We start from the raw sequence: 20,774 nt of genomic DNA, 5'->3' as shown, positions 1-20,774 counted from the left end.
CCCTGAGGAACGGTTTAAGGAAAGGTGGGGTGTCCAGGGGCCCTGGACAGGACTCCCAGGGAATTCAAGGGCTTAGGGATAGGAGGTAAACACAGCCTCCTGGACAGCCGCGAGACCACAGCACAAGTCACATAGGATGGGTCACTTCCTGGCAGAAGGTACAAAGCAAGAGGTTAGTTCCTGGGGGTGTAGCTGTACTTCTGGAGCCAGGTTTTAAGAATAAGCAACAAAAAGGAGCTCCTCCTATAGACAAATTTAAGTGTCAGCAAAGATCAAGATACTAATTTATGGAAATTACCAATTTCTGGCAAGAATCTAAAAAGATGGTTTCAATGTCCCCTGAAGAAAAGAGCCGAATGCATTCAGTGTATGTTCGTTTATTGTTGTAACATTTTGTTTTGAACATCAAACACTGCACCAAAATATGAGCCATTCATCTTGCGACAATTGCTTTACTGTAACTAAGAGTACTGTACTGATGTTTACAATTAACTTTGGACAACTTAAAACTTATTAGTGACGTTGCTGTCTAATAATCAAATACTTCATCATAGGCTGAACATAATTATTAAAAGAGCAAAGTTTCCCCTCTCTTTCTTTCTTTCAAACAAAACCAAAAGAGTAGTTTTCACCTGGAAAGAGCACTTACTTCAGGAAAAGACTCAATTTTTAACCAATTTTAGTAAACCCCGGAAGCTCAAAAACATGGGAAAACATCATAGGATGATCAAGATGAAACTCCCTGGAAGTCCGTTTTTGCCAATTTGCAAAAAGTGACAGAGCCGACTTCTGTTTGTTCTTTAAAGGGTTGGCCTGCACCCACAGTGCCAACTGTGGAAGGGCTGTGTGCAGGCCCCAGTCGCAGGGGCTATTCAGGGCCAGCACTTCCCAGTCATCCTATCTCCTTTGTCCCTCGCTTGTTCTGTGACTTTGAGCAGCTTTCATTTTAGGACATCCCATTTTTAAGTTTTTTCTTTTTCCAGCTGAAAACTATGCAGATGTTTTTAGACAGAGCAAAACGCAACACAGTACCCAAACATGGAGGCAGCCTGCATGCTCCAGGTCTACACGAGCACCTCACAGCCGGACAAGAGGCAGACAGCAACTCACACAGGACGAGCCTCAGCACACAGACAGCAAAGCAGATACGAGACTTAGACTGAACTGCAAAGAGGGAAAGGGCCACTTCACCAATGGAGTAACTGAGAGAATAATGACTTAAGAGCCCAATCTGCCTGCCATCTCCCTGAGCTGTCACCCGTCACTGAAGATAGCGCGAGGGTGATGCTTCAACTCACCATCCTAAGGGTTTGTGTACAAACACACTCGAGGGCATCTCTTTCACAGAAAGAACAAATGGCATTTGTACCAAATGGCAATGGATTTTCAGCACAAACTTAATACTTTCCTAACACTACAGCAATAGTAATCATGTACTTTCAGCAAGAGGGACTCCTTTAAACAAGGAAAAAGACTCACATTAATTAGCCTATGTACCCACTGGATCAATCTGTGTAGCAACAAAGTCTAGTGCTAGCAGACAGAGGGACCAGCTACCCTCAACACAGGGCCAGGAGAGCCGGGTCCTAGACTGAACCCTCTAAGAAGGCCCATGTGTCCAAAGAGAAGAACTGTCAAGAAAAAGAAACTAGTCAAAAACTCTTGAAAGGACAACCTAAAAAGGATTAAAGATGTATATTGATTTTTCAGTACCATACATATGCAAAGAAGTCCTACTATAAGCTCAGTTAAGCACATAAAGCTCTCATTCTTCCTCTAAATAGAAGGCAGTCAAGAGGACACACAGATGGCAGCTATGAAATAAGGTGGCTGCATGGCTGCTGTACTAGAATTTCAATTCACAAACTGGGTAGAACTTCATATAAACAGAACCCAGGATCCCTAACCTACTGTACATAAATAAACTCATTAAACAAATAGTCCTTGTGAACTATTTAAACTGGGGGAAGCTTTGCATGGGAGAAGGCTCATGTGGTCCCTTCTCTGGGAACATGAGCCTTCCTAGGTTTTGCCACTGAGAACTGTGTTTAGGGGATTTCAACACTGTCTCTGCATCCAACAGCACTAGGAAAAATGGCTGAAATCAGTCAGGGACTTTCAACTCTCCAATCTGGAAAAATATCCACCCCTATTTTCTCTATCTCTAGATCAGCATTATTTTAGGTGAAGCAAACTAAAACATGTAGAGGTTGCACTAGAACGGCAGGGGCATGAAGAGTTGGCCATGAGACCACCCCGAGCACCAAGCCTGGATCTGCAGATCCCTCTCTGCTCAGGAACCACCACGTCCTGTGTTCTTGCCCATGGAGACCAAGACGTGGGGTTGGTTCTGGGCTCCTGCCAGTTCTCTCGATTTTACAGTGCAGCTCTGTCAACACTCAGCATACCAAAAGCTCTAGAGCAGCTTATGGCACACCTTTCCCTGGTGCCACCTCTTCAGATGTGATGTGAGCTCATTACAACCGCATCAGTAAAGGGAGCTACCATGGATATTTTAGTGAACTACACAGGCACCCGTGTCCCCATGGGGTCTCTCAGGGCTGGGCTGGGGACACTGCTCGGGGTCAGTCTGCTCCATAGGAGCTCCAAGATCCCTCTTTGACACGGTTTTCACAGGCCCGATTACAGGGTGTGATTCCAAAAGCCAAAGTCACACACTGCTAGCCAGTGCCTTTAAGCAGCTTCACTGTGCTTCCCTGACAAATCTGAATCACGGAATTTTAGAAGTCCTGTCCCAAAGCAAGACGTTTTCCAAAGGCCCGCACCAGGCAGCAAGCAGAGGGATCCAGTGCTCTTTCCAGGACCCACTCAACTGCCTATCCGCATTTCTGAGGTCTCCTAAAAGCAGAGTTGTTTGGGGGAGGGGGTGGTGGGGGGGAGTTTGGTTTTCCTTAAGACCCACCTTCCCACTGTTATTACAGACATCAAATATATACCTGTGAGACCTGTTCTTCTTCTGGTGAGGTCTAAGAAATAAAAGGGTTCGTGGAGTCATCACAGATGAGAGGAGGATGCTCTGTGGGGATCTTTCCCCAAAGAGGGCCAGGTTTATGGGACTGGGCTCAGTGGCTCTGGTGCATGGGCCCTATGGGGGGTGGGGGTCCTGCCCAACTTGGTCCACTGGAGCAGCTGACTTCTTCAGTGTAGCAGGAAATGAGGCGCCCAGAGAAGAAACGTGCACAGGCAGCTTCAGCCAGCATCACTGACTGGGCCTGCAGCAGTTCAGTGATCTGACAGCCCCAGTTAGAGAAGCCACCTCAACTGCCCAGTGGAAACTGTAACACTGCCCTGTGTGCAGTGGTTTGGTCCACTCTTTTTTAGCTGCTTTTCTCTTCCTTTAAAATGATGCAATGGAAGTAGCCCCTAGCTCACAGCAGGAAACATGTAGCAACCCACGGAGGAGGGATCCCAGGCCTCCAGCCCCAGCCCAGTTCCTCCCTTCTCCTTCCAGTTGCTGAGCTGCAGACCTGCCGAGCCTCAGCAGCCAGCCTGGGAAGGCAAAGGAGGGTGGTGGGACCAGCTCCAGGAGCGCCTGTCCCCGCTGGGGAAGGCTGGTATCCGAGGTCAGCAGAAGAGCCAGCTGGCCTTCCCTTGCTGTGGGGAGGGGGACCGAGCCCTGCCCACCCACTGAGGTGCCGCCTCAGGACAGGTCATCCAGGTCCACTTCAGGGATCGGGTCTCGCCAGTAGCAGAAGGAGCTGAACTCCGGGCAGGGAAAAGCAGAATTCTGCTCCTTACTGAGAAGGGGGAACACATGCTCCACGAGCTCACTCAGCCTGTGATACCTAAGAGAAGGGTTGGGGAAGAGGCACAGGCTATCACTTCAAGATCGGTCAAAGGCACAAGACGGGGGGCTGTGAAGCTGTCACTCAGATCGCTCAGACGGGCAGGTTCAGAGGCAGGCCCCAGTCCCATCCCAGGGCTCAAACTCCCTCTTACAAGTCTAGGAGAACCAGGGACCCCTCGAATAGTTATTGTGAAAGAGAGACACCCACAGAGATGTAGTGATCCTTTGATTGGGGCCTGATCTCAAGGATCGATCGGGGGGAAAGGGACAGGGTCTGTCTGTCCCCAGTTGTACCCCTGGCTGCAGGGTGCTGGGCTGAGAGCTGAGAATGTACTTACGATGACTTGTTTCCTTTGGTTCTTTCTTGTATTAATTCACCCTTGGGGTTCACGGTGAATATTCGACAGTCTGGAACTCCAACTTGTGTGTAGGCATAGACGTCCTGCAGAGGAAAACAGCAAGCGGGTGATTGCGGGGAGGAGAACTCAGGCGGTGCTTCTCAGGCTCCTCGTGAGCCAGCAGCGCCGCACACACAGACTCGACAGAAAACATGTGGAGGCGGCACAGTGCCGTTGCCACCGAAACCGAGCTTTAGACAAACATAAACTACAGAGTGGTGCTTGGAGAGTCAGATAACTTGGGCAGCCACCAAAGGGAGGCCAGGGGCCCTGGTACAGAAGAGGCCAGGGAAGCCACATCTGCTCACCTGAGGCCCGATGGCCCTGCGGAAGGTAGGCAGGTTGGGAAGTGTTAGCAAAGGGCCAGCACTGACCCTGGCTCTGGGGTGATCTAAGGACGCAGCTTAGAACTGCTTAGAAGAGGAGCCGGAGCTGCCTGAGGATATGGAATGGCAGCCGCAGAAATGATGGAAAAGCATCCTTCGTATAAATTCTGGGGCAGATCTGCACCTACAGGACCTCCCCAGTTGCTACAGATATTTGGAACAGGTCCAGTGAAAACTGAGCCAGCAGAACAGACGTGTCATTTTGCTTACAAAACTGCTTTGAGAATTGGGAGATGGCTATGCCCCACAAAGTACATCCCTCTGAATTTCACCCGTATCAGAACTCAGAGCCCAGGCGATACTCACATTTGGACGGTTTCCAAAGGCAGCATAGAACGGCTGCTTGGACGGGGCAAACAGATTCTTGATATCATTTAGACACTCAATTTTGAACTTCTCTGGTTTCTTTTCTATCACTTCTCTAAGAAAAAAATACAAATACAATCACCAATCTCAAAATGGTCGTTTTTCCCCAGTGAGTGGTTCTAAAAAAAATTTTAGTGCTCATAACCACCCAATTTCTTCAATCCTTTGTAACTGGAATCTTTCCTTTTCCTTATTTGCCAGTCTAATAACTATGAAAATTTGAGTGGAAGTTTAGGGAAGGAGAAAACTTGACAGTTTCTAGAACCTTTCTTCACCAGGCCCACCACATGGCAGGTGAGCAGTTATGTGGTAGGACACCACCAGGAACCAAAGAACTGGGAGAGGCCTGGCAGCTCCAACATCTGAGATCTGTTCCCACACAACCCCCCACCTTGGGCCCAGCATGTGGGGCAGCAAGCTGCCTGCCGGAAAGGTACCTGTGGAAGGCGGAGAACAAACTGCTGGGGGATAGCATCAGGGGGCCCCGGGGCAAGATCGTGCCCTTGTCATTGACCCAGTGCAGGTAGCCACGGGTCATGTCGGCCATGCCAATGGCACGGGCCGAGCAGTACAGAAACTTGTAGCCGTTCCTGAAAGAAAATACACCCTGTTAGCCCACATGTTCTGGTTAAGAGGAAAAACAATAAACAAAAAACCCTGATACTTTTTTCTTTTTTGTTTTGTCTCACTCTGTTACCCAGGTTGGAGTGCTGTGGTGCCATCTCGACTCACCGCAAGCTCCGCCTCCCGGATTCAAGCAATTCTCCTGCCTCAGCCTCCCAAGTATCTGGGATTACAGGCATGTGACACCATGCCCGGCTAACGTTTATATTTATTAGTAGGTACAGGGTTTCACCACGTTGGCTAAGTTGGTCTTGAGCTCCTAACCTCAGGTGATCTGCCCACCTCAGCCTCCCAAAGTGCTGGAATTACAGGTGTGAGCCACCATGCCTGGCCCACGCTTTTCTTTTAAAAGATCCAAATAAAGTTCCTCTCGTTTACTGTGAAAACCAAATTCTCAAATTTAGTAGGAAACTGCTTAGGATTATAGAGGTTTCACCTTTCCATGGAAAACATGTGGGAAAAAAATGGATGTACAGGCAACTAAGGATTATGTTAAATTTCTAAGTACTGATATAAAATGTTCGGCATCTAGTCCATGAAAACCAGATTAGAGGACAGAAAAAACCTTGGACTATCTTTAAATTACACACTGTAAAGAAAAAAATACAGGGGATCTTATTTATAAAGGCAATGTGCAAGATGCAAACCACTCCATCAGACAAGAAGCAAAATTATACCCAGGTAACTGACATACTCGTAATTTTCCTATTATGGCATTCTCAACTAAAGCTGAAGACACTGAGATTCTTCAGATCAATGTAATATATGTATTAGGAACCCACAAAGGCCATGGCACTGCCATCTTCCCCGCAAAGGGTGCCACAAGAGAGAGCAGCCCATGCAAGAACTATTTCCCCTATGCATGCGTGCACTATCTACTCAAAGAAATACAATTTTAAGGCTGGGTGCAGTAGCTCATGCCTGTAATCCCAGCACCTTGGGAGGCCGAAGCGGGGGTATCACCTGAGGTTGGGAGTTCGAGACCAGCCTGACCAACATGATGAAACCCCATCCGCACTAATACAAAATTACGTGCCTGTAATCCCAGCTACTCGGGAGACTGAGGCAGGAGAATCACTTGAACCTGGGAGGCAGAGACTGCGGTGAGCCAAGGTCACACCGTCGCACTTCAGCCTGGGTGACAAGGGCAAAACTCCATCTCAAAAAAAAGAAATACGATTTTAAAATACCCAGAAAATAAACCAAAAATGAAAATCAGCTATCTTGTTAAATTCTAGCTAAAAAAATAACTATTGTTCTAGTTATAGATGTAGGCAGTGCCTGAAACACAGCACCATGAGAATTAACTGAGATGACACAGGTAAGACACATGGTTTGATGTCAATGCCAGGTGCACACGGCTCCCACACCATCAACAGGAAAGGAGTGAGGAAGACGGGGATGCTTCAGCATAAACACATGACCTGTGTGGACTGAAGACTTACACCATTGTTCTATTGTTCTTAAAGCAAGCTTCCAGCTCACCAGAGCGAGTTAACATGTGGGGAGGGTACCTACTCATTGATGGAATGGTAGAGCTTTGCTATACCCTGGTGAGTCCAGTCTTTGCCCAGCTGTGGGAGAATCTGTCCCAAAGCATCCGACCTAAGACGACAGTAGAAACAGGAAAAAGGTATCAGGAATCAAACACATACAGCGTTTTCCTATTTGGTTGACTATCAGCTGCCAATAACTAATTGGTGGTGGGACACTCTTGAAAGGGGTTTCAGCTTCAAGCAACTGCAAGGCCGTCCCATGCAAGTGCCCCCACCGAGGTGCTTCTGAAAGTGGAGTCTCACGAGAACCAGATGCGTGTGTTCGGAGGTAACTGACCACCACACATTCTCTTTTCCTCTACCCTAATGTCAAGGGGCTTCTTTGTTTTCATATCAGAATTGAAACCAAATAACTAAATCTTTCCAAAAGTGATTTTTGACATTTGTTATGCACCCTCACGATCTCCTCCATGCAAAAAAAATGACCCCATGTGGACGATACTGGGGACACCTCAGGGCATATGGCTTATAAAATGCCTTGGCTGAGGGCTTCGAGCCCCAGGTGAGGAACTCCCCACCACGCACTACCTGCCCCTCCCTGGGCACGGGGCTGCTCCCGGCCACCCACCCGAAGGATTGAGCTTACTTGGTTATTGTCCCATCAATATCAGAAATGATGATCTTGTCATTCCAGTTCCACAGGTAAATGGTCCCGGCACAGCGACAGGTGCCTTGATACTGGGTTGTAATACTAAACACAACATCATTTGGACCATCATGGAGCTTCAGTTTTGCCTTTTTAAAAAGCATAAGAATAAAGAAAATCAGCTGAAAACATACAGTTTGAAACGATTTAAAAATTTACAGAACAACAACTGGTGTCTCAGAATCCCAGCAAGAGGCAGGATGGTTTCCGTGGTGTTAGACACAGCCCACCCTGTGCCAGGCACAGCTAACAACACTGAGGGAGCCACTGCCTGAACAGTATTTTGGAGTTTCAAGGACTTCTCTGAACCTCCACAAAGCAAAAGGTCTACTACTCTTCTTCCATAACTGAGAATTACTGGTTTAGCACAGCCTGCTCTGGTCCCAGCAAGACCTTTTCATACCGAAAATGGGTCAAAGTCAGGGTGGGAAATAAGAGAGGAGAAATTGTGTCTAAAATGTCATTTCTCTATTGCTGTGGCTCCTAAGAGACAGTACTTGGCTCAGCGCTGGGTTAGCTGTGTACGACTGACTCTCAGAGATGGAGGAGGAAGGAGGTCTGGGGTGGGTGGCAGGACCCAAGCCACAGGTCCCCCAGGTGGGCCTGATAGCTCTTGGGGGTGGGGGTCGTGGTTCCACTACGGATAGGCATTGACACGACCATGCCGTGTGGCACGTATGCAGCTGGGGACAGGTGGACAGAAGAGGATGTGCACCAAATTAAACCGTTACTAAAATAAGTCCTACTGGACAACGCGGATCACGCAAGACTCACGATCTGGTCTGAGGAGAGGCGCAGAGACTTCTTATATGAAGTTGTGCTGCCGTGGCTTGGGGGCTCGGTGGGGATGGGGTCCACTGTGATGGACTCTTCGAGCTCCTGTGACCCCTCATCACTCGAGGAGTCATTCTCGGCCGGCCTGTTCAACATTAGCCCAGTTACGGAAGAGGCAGCACGGCCTTTTATTGATGAGAGCTTTTCATTGAGGATCATGAAAATAAAGACATCCTAAATCCTTTCTAGGAATGGGCAGAGTTATCCCTCCTGCCATTCTCCCGTATCCACAGCTCTTCGTGCCTGAAATACTCATCTTGTTAACTGATAAGGCCACTTGCATAACTGGCAAGTACTTACTTTCTGACTGCGACCCGCTGTTTTCTGCTATGCCCAGTGAATGCCAGAAGGTCTACTGACTCTTGTTGAAAAGGGTATGTATGTTTCACAAAGTACAAATTAAAGAAAACATAATTGTCTACAATGATTTAACAAAACTTGGGACTGGGTGCGCGGTGCTTCACACCTATAATCCCAACATTCTGAGAGGCCGAGTTAGGAGGGCAGCTTGAGCCAGGAGTTTAAGACCATCCTGGGCAACATAGGGAGACCTAGTCTCTACGAAACATTTAAAAATTAGCCAGGGGTAGTGGCACTTGCCTGTGGTCCTAACTACTTGGGAGGCTGAGGCAGGAGGATTGCTTGAGCCCAGGAGTTTGAGATCAGCCTGGGCAACATAGCAAGACCCTGTCTCTACAAAATACAAATGTAAAAATTAGCCAGGCATCGTGTCCCACGCCTGTAGTCCCAGCTGCTCAGGAGGCTGAGGCAGGAGGATTGCATGACCCGAGGAGCTATGATTGCGCCACTGCATCCCAGCCTGAGTGACACAGTGAGACTCTAGAAAAAATCAAAAACTAGTAAGAAAGATTTTAGACACCCCTTAAAAGATACAGGATGGGGGCTGGTAAGGGGCAAGAAAATAAAACCTCAGCCTTAGACACTAAATGAGACAGGCAAGGGCTGGGAGAAGCAAGCACGCACCGGCCTGGGGGAGGTAGACAGGCAGAAGCAGGAACAGGGCGTATCGTGAGCAACTCCCCTCAGGGCTGCTCACCCTCACTGTCCAAAGAATGCTATTTCTTCCAGGAAATGAAATCCACCCAAGCCAACCTTCAGATTATTTTTTATGTCTCCCTGTGGCTCTGGATGGGATGCAGGGGAGCACGGGCACCGGGGACAACCCGTTCCCATACGCTGATGCCACGGCTCCACAAGGAGGGAGGTGTTTATTTTTCTAAGCTGGTGATGTTTTTTAGAAAAGCAGTTGTCATCTGCTGAGTGGCACAAATATATCACATCATGTCATATCTGTAGAAGATGTTCCAAGAACTAAAAAAGCTGCCAAATCAACGTAGAAGTAATGGCCCTGCGAGGAGGGCCTGAGTGCTATGAGCTGGGCAGAGGACAGGGCACCCACCTGGCGCTGGCCGGCTCCTTGGAGCTGGATGGCAGGTCACTGGCTGGCGGTGCCTCAGATTTTCCCTCCTTGGATTCTGGCAGCTGTAACAGCAAGATGATAATGGCAACATGCAATTTTTTCCCTACCGATAAGCCAAGTGCATCAGCAGCCCTCTCTAGGAAAGAACACAACTGCTTTCTGAACCCACAACTTAAGAATGCTCAAAAACCAGACTTTCTCGACTCTGAGTCAAAGAATTAGAAACCTAAGACAGAAGTCATGTGCTTCTACGCAAATCACTGTCCCTACAGATCCAGAAGTAAAGCATTTTAAGAGCACCATTTCAAGTCACAAAACATAACACAAGCGACCCACACTTGTTAGGTCCCCAGCTTCCTTCTCCTCCTGGGAGTAACTCAGCGTGTTCAGAAGGGACTGAAAGGCAGCCCCCCGCATGCTGATGTGGACATGAACTTGGTTCAGGCATGACTTCCCTTCTGACATTTGAAAAACAGGTGGAAACTCCCTGAACCCTCTTTTTCAGAAGGTGTTGGGGAAAAAACTTGCTCTGCTGCTTGTTTAGTATAGTTCTCTGGATGAATTTCCATGGAGACCTGGTGGGACAGATTCTGGTTATTTGTATCTGGAGCTGTGCAGGGGGACGACAACCTTCTGCTCCTATCTGATAGGTAATGCAGCGCAGTAGAAAGAGCACAGGCTCTGGAGTCAGACTCAAGGTCTTGCCCCAGCTCCGTCTCTCACCAGTTACGTGACTTTGTGAAGCACCCACTTTCCTTACCCATGAAATGGCAACTCCAACATCTCTAGTGCTGAGCTACAGTAAAGGACCAAGGTAATGTATGCAAAGCACTTGGGACAGCACCTGCATGTCGTAAGTGCTCAAAAATGGAAACTGCTATATGGTAAGATCGCACTATACAGTCCACATTCCTGTGCCTGACAAAAAGGTTTTTTGAATAAATGAAAGATTCTTTCAGCCCATGGAAATGATGACCTCTAGGTCTGTTACCTGTTTGGTCATGCTTTCTCTCTTTCGCCAAAACCACCAGCGACCGGATTTCTTTGGCATCTTGTCTTTGACCCAGGACTCAACTGTGGCCTGAAAACAACCAAGCTGGGTTAGTCTGGGCAATCTATTGGCCACACAGCACCTACCTTCTATGCTAGCCTGAAGGACAGGGCCTTACTATGGAATGTGAGAATGTGAGCGATGCTCTCTCCACACCTCCCAGACTCCTCTAGCGTTTTTAACACCTCCGAGAGACAGAGCCTGTCCTACTTTCATGGCAGCACAGCTTTGTGACAGCTCTGTGGCATGAGACCACATGGTCTGCTATGTAGGACCTTAGGGGCTGACAGGTGGGCAAATCTAATTTATCTATCTATGGAAAATGTGGTCCTTATGAGTTAAGAGGACCAACTAGGCTGATAATGTCTTCTTGGTGGACAGATTAAAAACCAATTGTGAGTTTGTATATAACAGGTATGTTAGCCACCATCTGCCCTAACTACACTGATGTCAAGCTTCTCTTGGCTACATCACCTCCTTCTTGCTGCTTCTTCCCATATTAATGGGAGAAAACATTTTTTTCATTCATGTCCATACTTAACTTATGATTAGAAAAATCTCTCAACTTTTACAGACCATCAGAAACTAGTATTTATATCTACTAAAAATGAAATAAAGAAGTGGCAGCCCTGCTAATTTCCTAGAGTTTGGGCATGAGATATTTTGAGTGGGTACATATGACTTTGATCTTTTATATTAAATATTTAGCTCAAGTAAAACTTTGACTAGTACCCAGGTCAGAAATATGCACACATGGATTTGTGTCAGTACTGGACGCAGTGGATGCTTTCAGAAAGGCAGCAGATGGTGGATCGCCTCACCTTAGGCAAGCTCTTCTGGAATACTTGCAAGCTAAGGATCATGGGAGCTGCCAAAGCCCAGTTATAGTAACTGTGAGAAACAAAAATTGTGCAAAACCATTACACAGTGAAAGTGAGCAAGAGAGAAGGGGAGGGAAGAATGGGGAAGGGAGAGAGGAGAGAAATGACACATAAAATTGCTCATTCTTTTCAATAAAGATGATCAGCTAAATTTTTTGTCACATGAATCACAGCTTCAAGCACAACTTCTCTGAACAGAAAAGCCGTAAAATCTATCAAACAGAGTAATGTTTCAATACTTCATTTAAAAATAAAATTGAAGCTTTACTTTCACTTCAAAGTCATTGCCCAGTGGCTAATTTATATGAGATGACAAGTTTTATAAGAAGGGAAACTTTGATAAGTAACAGTTAAAAATGGCGCTTGTAAAAAAACGGCAAGAGTATTTAACAATTATAAAAGCTGGAGTATTTACCGATTATATATCCTTATTACAAGGTTAGGATTGTCTATAAGTCCAGGGTTTTCTGCAAATTCATGATAAGTAATGATATGCTCCATGAATTTTTCTGCAATGTAAAATAATAATCAATTTGGTTAGAGATTATATAAATCCCTATGAGATTATTATAATACTCTGTGCACTGCAGAAATTGCAGGCTAAAATCATCTTTCTAAAAAAACTAATTTTTGAATATTCATCAAAAGCAACATGTCAAATGCTTTTTTCCCCCAGGACAAGAAAGAACACTTCTTTTCTATTCTCCTTTTCCACTGTCTCCCAGTGAAAACAAACAAACTAGTAAAATGGGACACTCCAGAGACTTTCAAAAAAATACATACAGATGTGGCTAGAGAGGGATGGAAGACAAACACAGACAGACAGACACACACACACACACACACACACGAAAACTCTTAAGTTCTATTCTCAGAGGAAGAAACTTTACTGGCAGGCAATGGCATAACTGGGGAATAATCTTACAGCTTTAGCAAGCTACGTTATATCAAAACATATCTTAAAATTGTTTGGGCCAGGCACAGTGGCTCATGCCTGTAATTCCAACACTTTGGGAGGCCAACGCAGGCCGATTACTTGAGGTCAGGAGTTATGGACTAGCCTGGCCAATATGGTGAAACCCCATCTCTACTAAAAATACAAAAATTAGCCAGGTGTGGTGGCGCAAACCTGTAATTCCAGCTACTCGGGAGGCTGAGGCAGGCATGACAATCGCTTGAACCCAGGAGCTGGAGGTTGCAGTGAGCTGAGATGGTGCCACTGCACTCCAGCCTGGGTGACAGAGCAAGGCTCTGTCTTAAATAATAAAAACAACAACAACAAAACACGTATCTTACAATTGCTTGGAGAATTAAAACAAATAAACACACAAACCCTAGAATTTGGCTCAAGGTCTGTGAAATAAATCCAGAGTGCTTACAGAGTGAATGAGGGCTTCCCATGAATTTTTGTACCCTGTGCCTAAACCTGTATTCTCTCAGATCTAGGCTAACAGAGACACTGCTCACTTGGATTGTGTCTCCAGGCAATGTGTGTATCACTTACCTTTACTTCCATTTCTGCCTCTTCCATTCTGCCTCTTCCAATAAACTCTACCAGACTATGTCACCAATATTTAAAACAAAGGTGTAACTTTTATATTTTACATATTTTGTATTTCTCATTCCCTCACATATAATTTTTTAAACTGAACATTTAGGAGGATTACAAAAAGAATGTGACCTATTTAACTTTGTCCCTAGAATGAACCACAGGCCATATCACACTTTAAATTTCTTGCAAAATATAAAGCAAACAAACAATGAAGAGACAGAGAAGACACATAATGAGCTTCCTGTGACCCTGGAAAGGAACGACTTCAGGAACACATGGTCCTGAGCCTCTGGCCACACAGTCGGCCACATCATGCCTTCAGTTTCTCTAAGGGAAAGGGAAGACAAAAGATGACAGTAGTCATGGAAAGAAAATATTTCCTTAGAAGAAAATCAAACAGGGGCCACAGGCCAAACTGAGAAATACTAAGAAGAGTTCAGTTCAAAAAGGAAGGTTAAAAAAAAAATGCTGATGAATTGAGGACAGATGCACACGGCACTCAGCCCAGCCTAAACGCGTCCTGACATCTCTGCTAAACTCCCTCTCGACTCCTGAGCAAGCTTTACTCTCGTGGGCCAACCCTCCAGCTTTATACAGGAAGTAATCCTCCTAATTTTTGCCAGAAAGACCCTTTACTCAGTGGACAATCAATTGTCTACAACTTCAGGGCCCTATATTCATGTCTAAGGCCCCAGTGCTTTCCAGAAGGGCAGCTGGGCCCCACTCCCACAAAAGTTTCAGTAACTTTACAGACGGGAAAACTGGTGCAGTGTGATGATCCCACCCTGACGGCTCAGAAAACACGGCGGCCTGATAACTCCCAACCTCTTAATTTGAAATTAGAGCCTTTAAGGACACACTACCTCAAAGCCACCCCATAAACAGGTGTCAATTAAGACCTTAAATGAGGGTGTAAGGGTCTGACATTACAGAATATACCTGTTACCTGCACAAAATCACTAAAGAACTTACATATCCTGAAACGGCAGGATATTGCTTACATGGCAAGTTTTAACCAAGTGATGACCAGACTGCTCTCTGAAAGGAAGACGGGACACCAACACCCAACGTACCTTTTGAAATTTCTCCATTTTCACTGAGGCCCCCGCAAAGGGAGAGGGTAACGTCAGGCAAGTCCATGGCAGAATCTGAGAGGCACTCAGTGCCGCTATCTGCAGCTGCGCTTCCCACAGACTGTGGGGACTGGGAGCCGGAGAGTGTGTCAGACTCAGGCCACTGCCTGGAGCCGGGCTCCGATTCACTGTGGGCAGGGGATGGGGAAAAAGATCTGCGTTATTACAACTCCTTGAATTCCTGGTTTACTGCATGGTTCTCTGGGGGCTCAAACCAAATAACACATCCCCTAAAAAGAACAGATGGACCTACAATCAGGCATAACTTTTCTTAGGTAGGGTTTAGAATTGTATCATAAATGACATTAAAGATAACCTAATATAGTACCAGTGAGAAAGTAACTGTGAATATAGTAAATATGTCACAAAATCACTACGGTCATTCACAATAATGCAAACATTTCAACTATGGCCTTTCTGATTTTTAATTAAAGGAGTAAAATAGTTATAAGTATTTATTTACATTTCCATGATGAAAATGACAGGGTAATTAAGAAAATCTGATGCTTGGAAACCTTTGATCCTAACGTCCTAGAAAAAGCTGTGGCACTTTACACATCCTGTAGAAAATTACTGTAGTCCCAGGTTATATTCTTTAAAAACTAAGGCTTTCCTAAGTTCGCCTGTCACCTCACAAAGAAGGAAGGGGAAATTCAACGAGCAACTTCTCCAGGGGCAAGACCCACCCAGAAAAAGAAACGCAGTGAGAAATAAACTGGATATCCGTAACTGTCCTTCCAGGAGCTAAAGGTGAGGTTCCTGAATATTTTCCTTTTTCAAGATAAGGCACAGAAGCCAGGTTTCAGAAGGTGATCAAGGGAAACCTTATGCAATGAAGTGCAAATATGAGAGCGAACAATGACGAACGGCACAGCATCTTAAGTCTCATGGTCACCAATGCTTACTACTCTATACCCTTTCAACAGGTATTTCAGCTCACATTTTAGATATTGAGAATTTTCAAATTCACTTATTTTATTCAAAAAGCCAGCATTTTTCATATTGATTTAAAAAAACAATGACCCAGCGGTTTACTCGCTCTTCCCAACAAATCTCATCTTTGAGCAGTAGGTGGCAGCAGACTACAGATATGTTATAACCAAACAGTTTCAAAAGCTGTTTTGCATTTGAATCAACAAAAAAAATTCAGGTTTTTGGATATTTTTTTCTCTTAATAGCAATGCACACTCACACCCACAAGATTGAGATTAATTGGACTGACAGAATGTTCTCACTGGAAACAGAAAATCAGCAGAACTGTTGTTATACTGGAGGTAAGGGGCAAGGGCCAACCCTTCTGTGTTCACCACACCTGTGTCCTCTTTCTCTGGGGCACACGGCAAGGCCCACCTGCAGTCAGGTGTGGCCACGTGAGCACATGACCAAGCCGTGAATAAGGGATACGTGGTGCCCCTCCCCAGGGGCCCTCTCCTATGCGATGCTCATTCCTTTCTCTGCTGCCCGTAAACTCTGGACTGAGACCCCATGGGGATGGGAGAGCCTCAAGGTGAAAGCAGCCTGTGTTCCTGAATCCCTATGGGCAAGGCCTCCCCTGAAACACCAACGCAACACGTTCTCACAGGGGCAAGAAACAAAATTCCATCGCGGTAGCCAACAAGATCAGGGGTTCCACCTCTACAGCAGTTAGTGTCACCCCAACCAGTAACAACATCTACAAACGTGGGGATGCCATCTGACTCAGGATGCCACCGAATACAAAAGTGTGTGATTTATACTAAAGTTCAGTGATAATTACCAATATTGTAAATTTGGTAATGAAGATGGTAAGGATCACGACATGACTATGCTGATATGGATTACAACAGTCTCACTCACTATCTTTAAATATATATGAAATGTTTCAAGAAGTAGTTAATGAGGTAAGAAGCTTCCTTAGCGCATGGACAGTGACTGTGAACAGGTAAATTACAGTAGTGTGGAGTAAGAGATCACCACCTTAGTTACTCTCCTCACTTTTTAAAAGAGAAACTAAGACATATACTTAAGGAATACCAATATAAATGATTAAGGCCTGAGAAATGTGGGGAAAAGGTGGTAATTCTATGACAGCTTATATTTGAACTTTCCTACTGTTAAAATAAAGCCGCTTCAGTTTTTTCACCTTCAAAAAATCCAACTATTACTTCAAATGAAGTAGATATGTTGAGATAAATTTAGGACAGAGCTAGAAAGGAGTTTTAAGAACTTTCCCAAAATACCTGTAAACAATTTAAATAGCCTTATGTCAATCCCATCTTTCTATTCCAAATAAAAAACAAAATATACTTTTCAGTAATTCATTACAAGTGTTTAATTATGTGTGCCTATGGCTCGGTATATTCAAGTCACATTTTCCGTGGAGAAAAGCTGTTTTTTTGTAACCACAGAGTAACAGTTTAATAGAATTCTCCTAAGATTGGAAATGAACTTGGGCAGGCAGTCCAAGTGTATCATATTTGAGGCTCTAATTTGAATTAATTCAAAGGGAAAACGTTGCAGGACAGTGAGGGAGGCTGGGTGACAGCTGTGGGGCTGCAGGGCATGTGGGGAGCACGGGCGGCTGGGGCAGCGCCTCACCAGACCCAGACCCGGCTCAGAAAAGGCTCAGGATCTCAGACTCCAAAGGAGTAAAAGCATTCTTTGGAAAAAATTTTCACATAAAGATGTGTTTCTTTTAAAACACAAAATAAAATAAATGCTAAAAAATTTCCCCAAGCATGTTGAGTTTGTATTAACCACTACAGGAAAAGCGAATCAGAAGTCATATACCCTTACGTAGGTTTAACTAGTATCTCTCCTCATTGTATTGAGAATGTCTTCATAAGTAATTATTAATTTCAAGTCACTATATTGAAATAACACATGAACTATTTCTAAATTTTCCAAAACCTGAAGCCATCACCACATTTAGCTAAAGGATACCATCATCTTGTTCTTTTTTCCTGAGATAAAATGTTTTACTCTAGAAATAATTAGACTATTTCAGAGCTGTCCTTCAATAAAAAAGGACCACTCTACCTTTTAGGGAAATAAAGAGCTGCAACTTCAGGTTCTAGACCCTTTAAGTCATCAAGGTAAATATCATCAGGTCCTTGGTGCTGGCTTCTTTTGTGAACACCTGTTTAAAAAAAAAATCAGAGGTAAGAATTTAGTTATTCTTCATTTACAGTTTTGCAAAACACACACAGGTTTGCAAACAGTAAGACTGACAAGCAGGATTTGAATAGGGTTTTAATTTTATAGGTGTCAACCAACCTTTTTACTTAGGTTGGTTCTCAGCCATCCATGCCAATAGAAGAGAAGTTCAGTGCTTCATACACATACTTTGATTTTACTTATTTTCTCATTTGCTGTTAATTGAGTAATACTAGCCCCTAAATAATTTATATTTTAATGGTGAAGTCTTTTTTATATTTATAGGTAAGAACAAGCATGACCAAACTTAAGGCAACGACCTGCATTGGGAACGAGGGCATTACTCTAAAACCATGAAGGGAAGGTTGTCTGGGCACAGGATATTCACATGGTGCCCAAGTATCCACCCTGCGTTACCTTCTAACTACAAAAGGACAAAAAACACTTCACAATGGATAGATGCGGCAGATAACATCTTAAATAATCACGTTCAGCATTACTATTAGTGGTCATCACGAGGTACAATATGAGTACCCAATATATGCAATAAAGTGATCTGCAATTCAAATAATAACTCTAAGCCTCTAGACCTGTACTGCCCACTCTAGTGACCACCAGCCACATGTGGGTACTGAGCATTTAAACTGTTGCTAAAGCGAGGTAAACAAAATTAAGACACTTCATTAATAATTTTATATTGATTCCACAGTAAAATTATATTTTGGATTTATTGGCTTAGATGAAATATATCACTAAACTTAATTTCACCTTATTTTACTTTCTTAAAATCGGCAATGAGATGATTCAAAATGACACGTGATTCATATTCCATTTCCAGTGGGCAGTATGTTCTAGAGCTAACTACCAGTTAAGAAAATACAGGAATGTCACCTTCAAAAAAACAGACAAATCCAGGACATGAGAGAGCCTGGAAGACACTGGCTGGGCTCTTTAAAAGGTTACTATTACGGGTGTAGAGTGGGTATGAGTATATGAGAGAGCGTTCTAAAATAAAGAAGATCAATTAAAAGAAACATAAAAATCAAATGCAACATGTGAACCCTGATGTGATTTTGGCTTGGGAAACAGGCCAGCTAAAAAAATATTCTTGGTACAACTAGGGAAATGTAAACATGAATTCTTCAAGATGACAATAGTACTGGGGCAATGCAGAGAATGTTCACATTCTTAGAAGGTATATCCTGGCATATTTAAGAATGAAATGTCATGCCTGCAATTTGTTTTCAAATGTTTTATTAATAAAACACTGCATGTGGATGAATGGAGAGATGTAGGGAGAGAGGGGTTGAGGAGGAGAGAGGGAAGGCAAAATGTAGAATAAAAAGTAGAGGGGAAAAAGAATGAGGCCAAAGAATAGTAAAAACCACTCAGGGTTCCTGTCTCTAGTCAGATCCTGCACTGTGTGCTAAAGAACAAGGGTCATTAGTTCCAAAAACAAAGCATTTATCCTAAAAGAACTGGATTTCCCTCCTTAACATCTCTTAGAGCAGAACAAATAGCTACAGGCCTTTGGTGGAAGAGCAGGTGCCAAGTTAAGCCACCATTAGCTAGATGGCTGGATTTGACCATGAACACCTTTGACAGTCACATTCTTTCATTTTGGATAAATTATTTCTGAGTGACCTTGAAGGTCCATACCTGTAGTGAATATGTATTCAGTTGGTTTATAATTACCTAATATTTGGTGCTAGAATTTTTTTTTTAAGTGAAATAGGTAGCTGGCTAAATATGATGTTGGGTAATTTTAGGGAAGGTTTCACACTTTCCTAAAAATAGGATCCAAGGCCAGGATTCTGAGTATGTCTGTTCTGACTCTTACTGTACCGAGTAGTGATGGTTGGCTTTTTATTTTCAAATAGTAAGGATGTTCTGATTAAACTTGTGTTCCAAAAGTGAGGAAGAACTGTTGAACCAGGAGTTGGATGTTTTCGTTACCTATTTTATTTTTTTTTTGAGACAGAGTCTCATTCTGTCACACGGATTAGAGTGCAGAGGTGCAATCACAGCTCACTGCAGTCTTGACCTCCCTGGGCTCAGGTGATTCGAATAATTTTTAAGGTAATTTTTATTATTATTATTTTTGAGACAGGGTCTGGCATGGGGTGGCGTGATCTTGGCTCACTGCAACCTCTGCCCCAGGGCTCAAGCGATCTTCCCACCTCAGCTTGGGTGGGACCACAGACAACGCCACTACGCCAGGCTCAGTTTTCCATGTTTAATAGAGACAGGGTTTCACTGTGTTGCCCAGGCTGATCTTGAAATCCTGAGCTCAAGTGATCTGTCCGCCTCGGCTTCCAAAGTACTGGGATTACAAGTGTGAACCACTGCACCTAGCCTTCTACCTATTTTAAAGGGAAATAATCAGCACAAGAGATCACATCCTCATAATTAGTATGCGTTTACTTTTATCCAATATTACTGCTAAAAACCTACCTAATTTAGCCTCAACTAAGAAGATGTTTCAAGTAAAAACATTTTTTCTCTATTCTAATTTTTTAAGATTCTACTTCACTTTACTGACATACCTAATCAATAAAGTGGTTAATTTTACTCACCAATTGATTACAACTCATTATTTATTTTCTCAGTAAATGCTTCTCAAGAACCCACTGAGTAGCAACAGTCGGGAGACAGGAGTGTGAAAGTCAGGCCCTGCTCCAACTGGACTTTCCAGGGGGACGCCATGGAAAGCAATTGTAAGAAAGTGAGTGATGGGCCTGGGCACGGTGACTCACACCTGTAATCCCAGCACTTTGGGAGGCCGAGGCGGGCAGATCACCTGAGGTCAGGAGTTCGAGACCAGCCTGGCCAACATGGTGAAATGCCATATCTACTAAAAATACAAAAAATCAGCTGGGGATGACGACGTGTGCCTGTAACTCCAGCTACTCAGGAGGCTAAGGCAGGAGAACTGCTTGATCCCAGGAGGCAGAGGTTGCAGT

General features: G+C 44.4%; 1 protein-coding gene across 4 annotated transcripts in view; it reads right to left on the bottom strand.

Annotated features, from left to right (window-relative positions):
- Positions 1–368: 368 nt before the first annotated feature.
- LPIN2 (lipin 2) overlaps positions 369–20,774 on the bottom strand; it is a 93,994-nt gene continuing 73,588 nt past the window's right edge. For all 4 annotated transcript variants that reach the window (XM_025365060.1, XM_025365063.1, XM_025365062.1 and 1 more), the window contains exons 8-20: positions 17,695–17,794; positions 14,617–14,804; positions 12,407–12,500; positions 11,932–12,001; positions 11,051–11,140; positions 10,039–10,121; positions 8,559–8,703; positions 7,725–7,873; positions 7,101–7,187; positions 5,396–5,548; positions 4,899–5,013; positions 4,147–4,250; positions 369–3,806 (exon numbers count right to left, since the gene is read on the bottom strand). In XM_025365060.1, the coding sequence (XP_025220845.1) occupies positions 3,662–3,806; positions 4,147–4,250; positions 4,899–5,013; positions 5,396–5,548; positions 7,101–7,187; positions 7,725–7,873; positions 8,559–8,703; positions 10,039–10,121; positions 11,051–11,140; positions 11,932–12,001; positions 12,407–12,500; positions 14,617–14,804; positions 17,695–17,794 (1,523 nt within the window). In that variant the 3' untranslated portion in view covers positions 369–3,661. The remainder of the gene's footprint in view (positions 3,807–4,146; positions 4,251–4,898; positions 5,014–5,395; positions 5,549–7,100; positions 7,188–7,724; positions 7,874–8,558; positions 8,704–10,038; positions 10,122–11,050; positions 11,141–11,931; positions 12,002–12,406; positions 12,501–14,616; positions 14,805–17,694; positions 17,795–20,774) is intronic.

The sequence above is a fragment of the Theropithecus gelada genome, chromosome 18, assembly GCF_003255815.1.
Source record: "Theropithecus gelada isolate Dixy chromosome 18, Tgel_1.0, whole genome shotgun sequence".
Taxonomy (NCBI): domain Eukaryota; kingdom Metazoa; phylum Chordata; class Mammalia; order Primates; family Cercopithecidae; genus Theropithecus; species Theropithecus gelada.
The sequence above is the reverse complement of the archived record's forward strand: the minus strand, read 5'-3'. Positions and strand labels throughout refer to the sequence as shown.